General features: G+C 47.7%; 2 protein-coding genes across 6 annotated transcripts in view; both read right to left on the bottom strand.

Annotated features, from left to right (window-relative positions):
* Positions 1-12,659, bottom strand: part of LOC306875141 (uncharacterized protein) — a 264,860-nt gene that overhangs the window by 67,485 nt on the left and 184,716 nt on the right. The window lies entirely within an intron of this gene.
* The window catches only part of LOC306875128 (protein NLRC3-like), a gene marked incomplete at its 3' end in the record, with an annotated part of 134,957 nt that overhangs the window by 101,863 nt on the left and 20,435 nt on the right, over positions 1-12,659 (bottom strand). For 2 of the 5 annotated variants that reach the window (XM_079425545.1, XM_079425544.1), the window contains 2 exons: positions 11,891-12,169; positions 11,221-11,826 (listed from right to left, as the gene is read on the bottom strand). The exons of the other annotated variants lie outside the window; for them this stretch is intronic. In XM_079425545.1, the coding sequence (XP_079281671.1) occupies positions 11,992-12,169 (178 nt within the window). Of the gene's footprint in view, positions 1-11,220; positions 11,827-11,890; positions 12,170-12,659 lie in introns of those variants that run through there. 5 annotated transcript variants of the gene reach the window in all.

Genomic DNA, 12,659 nt, shown 5'->3' with positions numbered 1-12,659 from the left:
CCCACAGCTCCACAGCTCCAGACACAGTGAATGGCCATGAGAAGAAGCCCACCTTCCCACAGCTCCAGACACAGTGAATGGCCATGTGAAGAAGCCCACCTTCCCACAGCTCCACAGCTCCAGACACAGTGAATGGCCATGTGAAGAAGCCCACCGTCCCACAGCTCCGCAGCTCCAGACACAGTGAATGGCCATGTGAAGAAGCCCACCGTCCCACAGCTCCACAGCTCCAGACACAGTGAATGGCCATGAGAAGAAGCGCACTGACACACCGCCACCGTCCCACAGCTCCAGACACAGTGAATGGCCATGAGAAGAAGCCCACCTTCCCACAGCTCCAGACACAGTGAATGGCCATGAGAAGAAGCCCACCGTCCCACAGCTCCACAGCTCCAGACACAGTGAATGGCCAAGAGAAGAAGCCCACCTTCCCACAGCTCCACAGCTCCAGACACAGTGAATGGCCATGAGAAGAAGCCCACCGTCCCACAGCTCCACAGCTCCAGACACAGTGAATGGCCATGAGAAGAAGCGCACTGACACACCGCCACCGTCCCACAGCTCCACAGCTCCAGACACAGTGAATGGCCATGAGAAGAAGCCCACCTTCCCACAGCTCCACAGCTCCAGACACAGTGAATGGCCATGAGAAGAAGCCCACCGTCCCACAGCTCCACAGCTCCAGACACAGTGAATGGCCATGAGAAGAAGCGCACTGACACACCGCCACCGTCCCACAGCTCCACAGCTCCAGACACAGTGAATGGCCATGAGAAGAAGCCCACCTTCCCACAGCTCCAGACACAGTGAATGGCCATGTGAAGAAGCCCACCTTCCCACAGCTCCACAGCTCCAGACACAGTGAATGGCCATGTGAAGAAGCCCACCGTCCCACAGCTCCACAGCTCCAGACACAGTGAATGGCCATGTGAAGAAGCCCACCGTCCCACAGCTCCACAGCTCCAGACACAGTGAATGGCCATGAGAAGAAGCGCACTGACACACCGCCACCGTCCCACAGCTCCAGACACAGTGAATGGCCATGAGAAGAAGCCCACCTTCCCACAGCTCCAGACACAGTGAATGGCCATGAGAAGAAGCCCACCGTCCCACAGCTCCAGACACAGTGAATGGCCATGAGAAGAAGCCCACCTTCCCACAGCTCCACAGCTCCAGACACAGTGAATGGCCATGAGAAGAAGCCCACCTTCCCACAGCTCCACAGCTCCAGACACAGTGAATGGCCATGAGAAGAAGCCCACCGTCCCACAGCTCCACAGCTCCAGACACAGTGAATGGCCATGAGAAGAAGCGCACTGACACACCGCCACCGTCCCACAGCTCCACAGCTCCAGACACAGTGAATGGCCATGAGAAGAAGCCCACCGTCCCACAGCTCCAGACACAGTGAATGGCCATGAGAAGAAGCCCACCTTCCCACAGCTCCACAGCTCCAGACACAGTGAATGGCCATGAGAAGAAGCCCACCTTCCCACAGCTCCACAGCTCCAGACACAGTGAATGGCCATGAGAAGAAGCCCACCGTCCCACAGCTCCAGACACAGTGAATGGCCATGAGAAGAAGCCCACCGTCCCACAGCTCCACAGCTCCAGACACAGTGAATGGCGATGAGAAGAAGCCCACCGTCCCACAGCTCCACAGCTCCAGACACAGTGAATGGCCATGAGAAGAAGCGCACTGACACACCGCCACCGTCCCACAGCTCCACAGCTCCAAACACAGTGAATGGCCATGAGAAGAAGCGCACTGACACACCCTCACCGTCCCACAGCTCCACAGCTCCAGACACAGTGAATGGCCATGTGAAGAAGCGCACTCACACACCACCACCGTCCCACAGCTCCACAGCTCCAGACACAGTGAATGGCCATGAGAAGAAGCGCACTGACACACCGCCACCGTCCCACAGCTCCACAGCTCCAGACACAGTGAATGGCCATGAGAAGAAGCGCACTGACACACCCTCACCGTCCCACAGCTCCACAGATCCAGACACAGTGAATGGCCATGTGAAGAAGCGCACTCACACACCGCCACCGTCCCACAGCTCCACAGCTCCAGACACAGTGAATGGCCATGAGAAGAAGCGCACTGACACACCACCACCGTCCCACAGCTCCACAGCTCCAGACACAGTGAATGGCCATGAGAAGAAGCGCACTGACACACCGCCACCGTCCCACAGCTCCACACACAGTGAATGGCCATGTGAAGAAGCGCACTGACACACCGCCACCGTCCCACAGCTCCACAGCTCCAGACACAGTGAATGGCCATGAGAAGAAGCGCACTGACACACCTTCACCGTCCCACAGCTCCACAGCTCCAGACACAGTGAATGGCCATGTGAAGAAGCGCACTCACACACCACCACCGTCCCACAGCTCCACAGCTCCAGACACAGTGAATGGCCACGAGAAGAAGCCCACCATCCCACAGCTCCACAGCTCCAGACACAGTGAATGGCCATGAGAAGAAGCCCACCGTCCCACAGCTCCACAGCTCCAGACACAGTGAATGGCCATGAGAAGAAGCCCACCGTCCCACAGCTCCACAGCTCCAGACACAGTGAATGGCCATGAGAAGAAGCGCACTGACACACCGCCACCGTCCCACAGCTCCACAGCTCCAGACACAGTGAGTGGCCATGAGAAGAAGCGCACTGACACACCACCACCGTCCCACAGCTCCACAGCTCCAGACACAGTGAATGGCCATGAGAAGAAGCGCACTGACACACCGCCACCGTCCCACAGCTCCACACACAGTGAATGGCCATGTGAAGAAGCGCACTGACACACCGCCACCGTCCCACAGCTCCACAGCTCCAGACACAGTGAATGGCCATGAGAAGAAGCGCACTGACGCACCTTCACCGTCCCACAGCTCCACAGCTCCAGACACAGTGAATGGCCATGTGAAGAAGCGCACTCACACACCACCACCGTCCCACAGCTCCACAGCTCCAGACACAGTGAATGGCCACGAGAAGAAGCCCACCATCCCACAGCTCCACAGCTCCAGACACAGTGAATGGCCATGAGAAGAAGCCCACCGTCCCACAGCTCCACAGCTCCAGACACAGTGAATGGCCATGAGAAGAAGCCCACCGTCCCACAGCTCCACAGCTCCAGACACAGTGAATGGCCATGAGAAGAAGCGCACTGACACACCGCCACCGTCCCACAGCTCCACAGCTCCAGACACAGTGAGTGGCCATGAGAAGAAGCGCACTGACACACCCTCACCGTCCCACTGCTCCACAGCTCCAGACACAGTGAATGGCCATGTGAAGAAGCGCACTGACACACCACCACCGTCCCACAGCTCCACAGCTCCAGACACAGTGAATGGCCATGTGAAGAAGCGCACTGACACACCACCACCGTCCCACAGCTCCACAGCTCCAGACACAGTGAATGGCCATGTGAAGAAGCGCACTCACACACCGCCACCGTCCCACAGCTCCACAGCTCCAGACACAGTGAATGGCCATGAGAAGAAGCCCACTCACACACCGCCACCGTCCCACAGCTCCACAGCTCCAGACACAGTGAATGGCCATGAGAAGAAGCGCACTCACACACCGCCACCGTCCCACAGCTCCACAGCTCCAGACACAGTGAATGGCCATGTGAAGAAGCGCACCGTCCCACAGCTCCACAGCTCCAGACACAGTGAATGGCCATGTGAAGAAGCCCACCGTCCCACAGCTCCACAGCTCCAGACACAGTGAATGGCCATGAGAAGAAGCCCACCGTCCCACAGCTCCAGACACAGTGAATGGCCATGAGAAGAAGCTCACTGACACACCGCCACCGTCCCACAGCTCCAGAGCTCCAGACACAGTGAATGGCCATGTGAAGAAGCCCACCTTCCCACAGCTCCACAGCTCCAGACACAGTGAATGGCCATGAGAAGAAGCCCACCGTCCCACAGCTCCACAGCTCCAGACACAGTGAATGGCCATGAGAAGAAGCCCACCGTCCCACAGCTCCAGACACAGTGAATGGCCATGAGAAGAAGCCCACTGTCCCACAGCTCCACAGCTCCAGACACAGTGAATGGCCATGAGAAGAAGCCCACCGTCCCACAGCTCCAGACACAGTGAATGGCCATGAGAAGAAGCCCACTGTCCCACAGCTCCACAGCTCCAGACACAGTGAATGGCCATGTGAAGAAGCCCACCTTCCCACAGCTCCACAGCTCCAGACACAGTGAATGGCCATGAGAAGAAGCCCACCGTCCCACAGCTCCACAGCTCCAGACACAGTGAATGGCCATGAGAAGAAGCCCACTGTCCCACAGCTCCAGACACAGTGAATGGCCATGTGAAGAAGCCCACCTTCCCACAGCTCCACAGCTCCAGACACAGTGAATGGCCATGAGAAGAAGCCCACCGTCCCACAGCTCCAGACACAGTGAATGGCCATGAGAAGAAGCCCACTGTCCCACAGCTCCAGACACAGTGAATGGCCATGTGAAGAAGCCCACCTTCCCACAGCTCCAGACACAGTGAATGGCCATGTGAAGAAGCCCACCTTCCCACAGCTCCAGACACAGTGAATGGCCATGAGAAGAAGCCCACTGTCCCACAGCTCCACAGCTCCAGACACAGTGAATGGCCATGTGAAGAAGCCCACCTTCCCACAGCTCCAGACACAGTGAATGGCCATGAGAAGAAGCCCACCGTCCCACAGCTCCACAGCTCCAGACACAGTGAATGGCCATGAGAAGAAGCGCACTGACACACCGCCACCGTCCCACAGCTCCACAGCTCCAGACACAGTGAATGGCCATGAGAAGAAGCGCACTGACACACCGCCACCGTCCCACAGCTCCACAGCTCCAGACACAGTGAATGGCCATGAGAAGAAGCGCACTGACACACCGCCACCGTCCCACAGCTCCACAGCTCCAGACACAGTGAATGGCCATGTGAAGAAGCGCACTGACACACCGCCACCGTCCCACAGCTCCAGACACAGTGAATGGCCATGTGAAGAAGCGCACTAACACACCGCCACCGTCCCACAGCTCCAGACACAGTGAATGGCCATGAGAAGAAGCCCACCGTCCCACAGCTCCAGACACAGTGAATGGCCATGTGAAGAAGCGCACTGACACACCGCCACCGTCCCACAGCTCCACAGCTCCAGACACAGTGAATGGCCATGTGAAGAAGCGCACTGACACACCGCCACCGTCCCACAGCTCCACAGCTCCAGACACAGTGAATGGCCATGTGAAGAAGCGCACTGACACACCGCCACCGTCCCACAGCTCCACAGCTCCAGACACAGTGAATGGCCATGAGAAGAAGCCCACCGTCCCACAGCTCCAGACACAGTGAATGGCCATGAGAAGAAGCCCACTGTCCCACAGCTCCACAGCTCCAGACACAGTGAATGGCCATGTGAAGAAGCCCACCTTCCCACAGCTCCAGACACAGTGAATGGCCATGTGAAGAAGCCCACCTTCCCACAGCTCCACAGCTCCAGACACAGTGAATGGCCATGTGAAGAAGCGCACTGACACACCGCCACCGTCCCACAGCTCCACAGCTCCAGACACAGTGAATGGCCATGTGAAGAAGCGCACTGACACACCGCCACCGTCCCACAGCTCCACAGCTCCAGACACAGTGAATGGCCATGAGAAGAAGCCCACCGTCCCACAGCTCCAGACACAGTGAATGGCCATGAGAAGAAGCCCACTGTCCCACAGCTCCACAGCTCCAGACACAGTGAATGGCCATGTGAAGAAGCCCACCTTCCCACAGCTCCAGACACAGTGAATGGCCATGTGAAGAAGCCCACCTTCCCACAGCTCCACAGCTCCAGACACAGTGAATGGCCATGAGAAGAAGCCCACTGTCCCACAGCTCCACAGCTCCAGACACAGTGAATGGCCATGTGAAGAAGCGCACTGACACACCACCACCGTCCCACAGCTCCACAGCTCCAGACACAGTGAATGGCCATGTGAAGAAGCGCACTGACACACCACCACCGTCCCACAGAACACCAGCAACTCAGGCCTCAGTAGTTCTTCTGATGGACTCAATAGGAAAGAATATCGAACCCAAGAAACTCTTCCCCAGACAGCGGGTTCTAGCGCTCCACTGCAGAAACACAAAACGTGTTCATGAACTGCTCACTAGTGATGATCTCAGCAGCCCGCAATGTATTATCATTCATACAGGTACCAATGACCTCCATAGTTTAAATGAAGGTACAGCCAAGGCAATGCATGAGATGGCAGAGAAGCCTCACAGACATTCCCCAGTTCACGTGCACTGGTCTCCAGCTTGCTCCCACGGCTCGACGTCCCACCCTCTGTGATTGATAAGATCAACGAAGAGGTCCGTCACATTATAAACACAGTTATCAGTTTCTCTCCACAACAAATGCTCTAAACTTAAGGCTATAGCCTACAGCAGTGTTACTCATTGCGCAGCTCGCCAAGCTTTACTTTGTGGCTTGCATGGCAGTAAATAATATGATGATATGATCATGCAGTCAATACAGATATTTCATAAAAACATTAAAAACAAGCAGGGCTATAACATAACCCATTAAAATACTCACACCATGTCTAAACCGGACGCGAGTTGCGCGATCCGAAAAAAGACAATAGAACCCATCAGAGTACGTGAGCGGAGCGGTGTAACTTTGAATGGAGAGAGGAACGGATTTTTTTAACCTGTTAGCCTGCACCAGAGCGACCTCGCACTGAACGATCTTTGTTTGCATGTGTCATTGTTTTCTAATAGAATAAATGAAACGGGACAAAGTTAATCTTGACAAACTTTATATCATTCTGAGGGTCTAAGCCTCAAGCATCGACGACAGATCGCTGTTTTTCGATGGAAAGCTTATAAGGAATGAGTGGCACAAATTTGCTACATTTGTGTAAGCAGTACACATCCAAACACGCAGAGTAAAAAAGCCGTACGTACCTTTATCATTGTAATAACGAGCCACAAACGCGTCCACTGCTGAAATCCCAGTTTAGTTAGAGAGGTAAGGGTCCACAGAAAAACATCCCAGCGAGCACTTTTAGTCCAGCGAAACAATAACGTTGTAATAAGGATGAATATTCCTTTGTTTACGTTTCATTTCTTCAGAGAGTTATTGTTCGCGTCCGTTATGGAATAAATTACGCTCAAAAACAGCGTCTTGGTGGTAAAAAAACAAAACGATGTTGTAGAATACGGTCTTACAAATATAATGAGACCGTCTACGGAAAAAAAAGTCTCAGAAAAGCGGAATATAGATTATTTGAATTTGGCGCTCCCTCCTGCCGGCAGTGACGCTTCTGTGACGCACGCTGTCATCTGAGCGGGGCATAACTTAGCGATCTGCTTTATCCATAAAAAACTGTTTTTTTTTTTTTCTTCTACATTTTTTATGTGTGTGTGTGTATTGTGTGGGGAATGTGGCCGTGTCTGCATGATTATAATCTGTATGGACGCACATCAGCGTGTTTATTAGCGACTCTATGACGGCTATCATTGTGATTCATTGATCAGCTATTATTGATTATATGGCCCATCTGTTTGATTATAATCTGAATGGAAGCACATCAGCGTGTGTTTACTGACTCTATGACCATGTCTGGCAATATCACTTCACGTCTGGCAGTGATATTTATCATTGTAATAACGAATAACGAAGAATACTTCAGTATACATACTATATACAAAGCATTTTTTTTTTCTATTTTTTTTCCTTTTTTATTACTCAAATAATTATTTTTGTATTTTTTAGTGCTCAAATAAATCTGTCTATTGTTTTATAGTTGAAAAACTATGCAGGAACATGTATAATGACTAAAATAGTTTGTATAATTCTGCAATCCATTTGGTGGTTATTTTTCCTCAAACAGGGGGGTGGGGGGACCATAAATAGTTTCAGAAAAAATATTGCAGGAATCTCATTTTTCATGGTATCTTCTTCAAATTTGAAATATGAACTGATGAGACACATGGCTTTCGATCCATTACTTTTCTGGATTGCTCCAGGACTTATTTCATGTATTTGTATATGAAATAAAAAAAAACATTCAGTGTGGAAAAATATTTTTCAAGGCACGTCAGTGCCTATAACTTTTTATCTTTTTGAGCATTATCAACTCTGGATGATAGATAGTAAAGCCCTGAGTCTCTTCTTTCTAAAGATACCTAATTTGTTTGTGTAAGCACACTTTGTCACAAACTGTTACCATTTTAATTTAGGTAGGTTATTTTCACCTGCGAGGCCACAAATGGCAGTGAAGGTTAACAGGTTAAAAGTCGGAGCGTCATGGTTTTCACTCGTTCCAAGAGCTCTCCACCACCGCTCCAGCACGAGTGCAATTCATGCCAACTACCTGTAATATAACTGCATATTTAGCAAGAATTCACGTTAAACATATTTAGCTAGCTTGATAGAGATGGATCACTCAAATAAAAAAGAATGTGAAGGCTATGATGACGTGAGCGGGAAGTTATAGTTCTTTTCATCAGAAACAAAATTGGTACTGCAAAAAGCAGCAGGTATACCTTCTAATGCTGATTTTAGCTTGTCATGTGGTAGGAAGCTGGAGCGGAGTGATTATTAAATAGTTACACATTTGACTGGTAAATGATAAAGAATGATAGCACCTTTTGTATTGTATTGCACTGCATATCAGGGATGACAGATTGATAAAAAGACATGCTATTTATGACTTGATGTAACTTTTTATAGTTTGCAGTAAAAGTGGCTCTCCGATTGACTTTGCCCTATCAGTGCGGCTCCCATGAAAAAAAAAGTGAGGACCACTGGCCTACTGGCTAAAAACGTCAACCCAAAAACAAATTAAAGGTGAAACTGACACCTTCCTCTCTCATTCAGCACAAATCCAAATGTTTCCATATTCGCGACACATCTGGATGCTAAAATATTATTTATTAATGGCTTTGTACTTTCATCAACGTAAAACATCATCCTTCACATCGTCTCAGCACATGAGGCGGTGGTCACGCTGAACGCAACAGATTGGAAACGGAGCACTGTAACATTTTAGACGTTTCTTTAACTCTAGGCATATTTTATTTTGATAATGAATAGGCTGCAATGTTGTGTGTGGGTCCCGAGGAACAGGACTGAAAATCACTGCTCTAAACTCACTGGTGCATTGTCATTGTCAACTGTGGAGATGATTGTGGACTTCAGGAGAAAACCCCCTGCTCTCCCCCCACTCACCATCATGAACAGCACTGTGACTGCAGTGGAGTCATTCAGATTCCTGGGCACCACCATCTCTCAGGACCTGAAGTGGGATACTCACATTGAGTCCATTGTCAGAAAGGCCCAGCAGAGGTTGTACTTTCTTCACCAGCTGAGCAAGTTCAACCTGCCACAGGACTTACTGAAACAGTTCTACTCTGCCATCATTGAATCCATCCTCTGCACTTCAATAACTGTCTGGTTCAGCTCAGCTACCAAATCTGACCTCAGAAGACTACGGAGGGTAGTCCGGACTGCTGAGCGAATCATTGGTACAACCCTCCCCACTCTCCAAGAACTGTACTTATCCAGAGTGAGCAAAAGGGCTGGTAAAATCACTCTGGACCCCTCACATCCAGCACACTCCCTCTTTGAACTGTTACCGTCTGGTCGACGCTACAGAGCTCTGAGCACCAGAACGACCAGACACAGGAACAGTTTCTTCCCTCAGTCAATACATCTCATGAACACTCAATAAATAAACGTAGAACACACAACTAATACATTATCCATTCACCACACTCACTTATTTTATTTTATTTTCTCATTTCTAATTTGCACATACTTGACCTGTACATACATAGTTGTCTATATTGTTTTTTTTTTTTTTTGCTGCTTGTACATTGGTTATTGGCTATTTCTTGTTATCTTGTTTTATTATCTGTGTCCTGTCCTGTTGCTGTCTTTCTGTTGCACTGTGGAGCTTCTGTCACTACAACACATTCCTTGTATGTGTAAACATACCTGACCAATAAAGATCATTCTGATTCTGATTATGATTTACCTATGATGAGTTCACAGCTGAAGCGCGGGCATTTCACTCGCTGGATGCATCAGCATCACATTTGCATAATCTGTACTACTTCAAATCCTGATTGGTTGACAGCAAATTTCAAACAATAAATGGAACGATAAAATAACGTTATTAACCGGTTAATAGCCATTTAAAATTTTCGATTCTGTTCAGAACTATAAGATTTGATTTCGTTTCTGTTTCAGTCAAAATTTCATTAGTTTCCAGTTTTCATTCCTTGAACCGGTTCAGAGCCCTGCCCTTGGGACGCTTCCCAACAACCGGCTATAAAGGAGCAAAAAGAAATGTGAGAACGCAACCGTTTGAGCCATCTGGACCTTCATCTCACTCAAGACCACCACAGACAGACCATGACTTCAGGCTGGTCTCACAGAGAGCAAGAGAGGCAGGCGTCCCAGCAGAGAGCAAGCTACGCCCAGGTACTATCACAGCAGACCCCCTCAGCAGCAGCGGCTCAGGAACTCTCCATTAGTGATGTGGGAGAAATCAAACGACTGCTAAGCCTTCTCTGCAGCAACATGCTCAACTGAAATCTGCAATGATTGATCACAACACATTGATTATTATCATCGTGATTATTTTTATTATCGGTTGTTGTTATTGTTATTTTTACTATATTATTTATTATTAGTTTTAGTCATTATTCACAATTATTTATTTTAATCAGTTTTACTACCTTTTTATTTGCTCTATTATTACTATTATTTTGTTTTGCTTTAATATTTTATTTTATTTATAAAAAAGTTTTTTTTTCATATAAACATGTTAAATATTAGCTTTTGGAATATTCAGGGTTTGTGCTCTAAAACATTTGGATTAAAAAGCACAAACACAGATTTGTTAAATAGCATCACAAATGTTGAGATCCTAATTCTAACAGAAACATGGTGTAGATCAGATGTGTCCACTCAGTGTCCTGCAAGTTACTCTGAAATCATAGTGCCCTCCTGGAAACTCAACTCAATACATCGTGGTAGAGATTCTGGAGGTTTAGTCATATGGATAAAAAATTATATTGCCCCTTTTACATCACCAGTACAGCAAGGCAAAAATCATATTTGGTTAAGAAACTGGATTATTATAACAACACACTTCAGAAGATCAGGGTCAGTTCTGGAGCACTTGACACAGTCTGAACAATACAGAGCCACAAGAACTAGCCAAAACTGAAAACTGAAATCCCTCAAATGTAAGAAATCCTGCGGCCCTGACAACATAAACAATGAGATGCTTAAACACAGCTCTCCTGAACTTCAGACTGCATTACTCAAACTCTTCAATCTGACTCCGAGTTCAGGCGTTTCTCCTGAGGTCTGGAACACAGGACTCATCTCTCCTATCTTTAAAAGTGGAGACAAAACAGATCCTAATAACTACAGAGGGATATGTGTAACCAGTCATTTGGCAAAAGTATTTTGCTCTATAATCAACTCTCGGATTTCATCTTTCTTAAAGCAGCACAATATCATCAGCAAATCTCAAATTGGCTTCCTCCCTAAACATCGAACCACTGACCATATTCACACACTACACACATTAATAAATCAACATGTACACCTAAAGAAAGAGGGGAAATATTGCATGCTTCAGAGATTTTAAGAAGGCTTTTGACTCCATTTGGCATAATGGATTGTTTTATAAAATCATTCAAAGTGGCATAGGGGGTAAAATATATGACTTAATTAAAAACATGTATAACCAAAATAAATGTGCAGTAAAAATTGGTCCGCAAAGGACTAAAGGATAAAAAAAGAGGAAAATATTGGAGTAACAAAACATTAAACGAAGGGTAACGTTTACGACTATTTTTCTCAAATTAGAGATGCCTCAGCCTGACTTTATTTAACATATACTGTATTAGGGTTGTTAAAATTTTTTCGAATTTCGAATATTCGTTGAATTTAAAATAAAAATGCACATTCGAATGTAAAAGGTTGCATTCGAATTTTAGTTGTGCACCAGGCAGCATTAGCAGCGGCGCACGAGATGTGATGAAGATGAAGGTAGGTGTCATTGCATTTTAATGCTTTTTTTTGCCTATTCAGCTGAACCCACTGGATACGTTGTTCATTCAAAACACTGCAGAAAAAGAGAACATGTGCAGATGATGTTGTTTACGTCAAACTGGAACCAAGCCGTTCACACAGAACACATATTTTGACCATTTTCTAGAGGGACATCTATCAGCGTTGCACTCGCATCTCGCAAAAGACAGTCGGATATTTAGAAAACCATTTAAAATTATTGTAAGTTCAACTTTGAAAATAACATGTCTCAAAATGTTATGGCGGGATGGGTCTCTCCCCATTCCATGTTTTTAAATGAAAAAAGTAACATTACTCTTTGTGATTGGTTTTCCGTGCTTTGTATTAAACTGTGTATATATACATGATCCTTTTGTTTCTAATTGTTTAAGCAACAATTATATATGGTTAAACATTATTTTAAACATCATGCACATTTTTCAAAGATAGTTGTGTTATTTTATGCTTTGAAGAACCGTGGATTAGTAATATTTTTGTGGCCTCAGGAGAGAAGCCAAAAGAGTTTTTTCCTCTAACTGAAATTA

Source organism: Barbus barbus, assembly GCF_936440315.1.
Source record: "Barbus barbus genome assembly, chromosome: 9".
NCBI classification, from domain to species: domain Eukaryota; kingdom Metazoa; phylum Chordata; class Actinopteri; order Cypriniformes; family Cyprinidae; genus Barbus; species Barbus barbus.
Note: the sequence above shows the minus strand (reverse complement) of the source record. Positions and strands in the feature narration are given on the sequence as shown.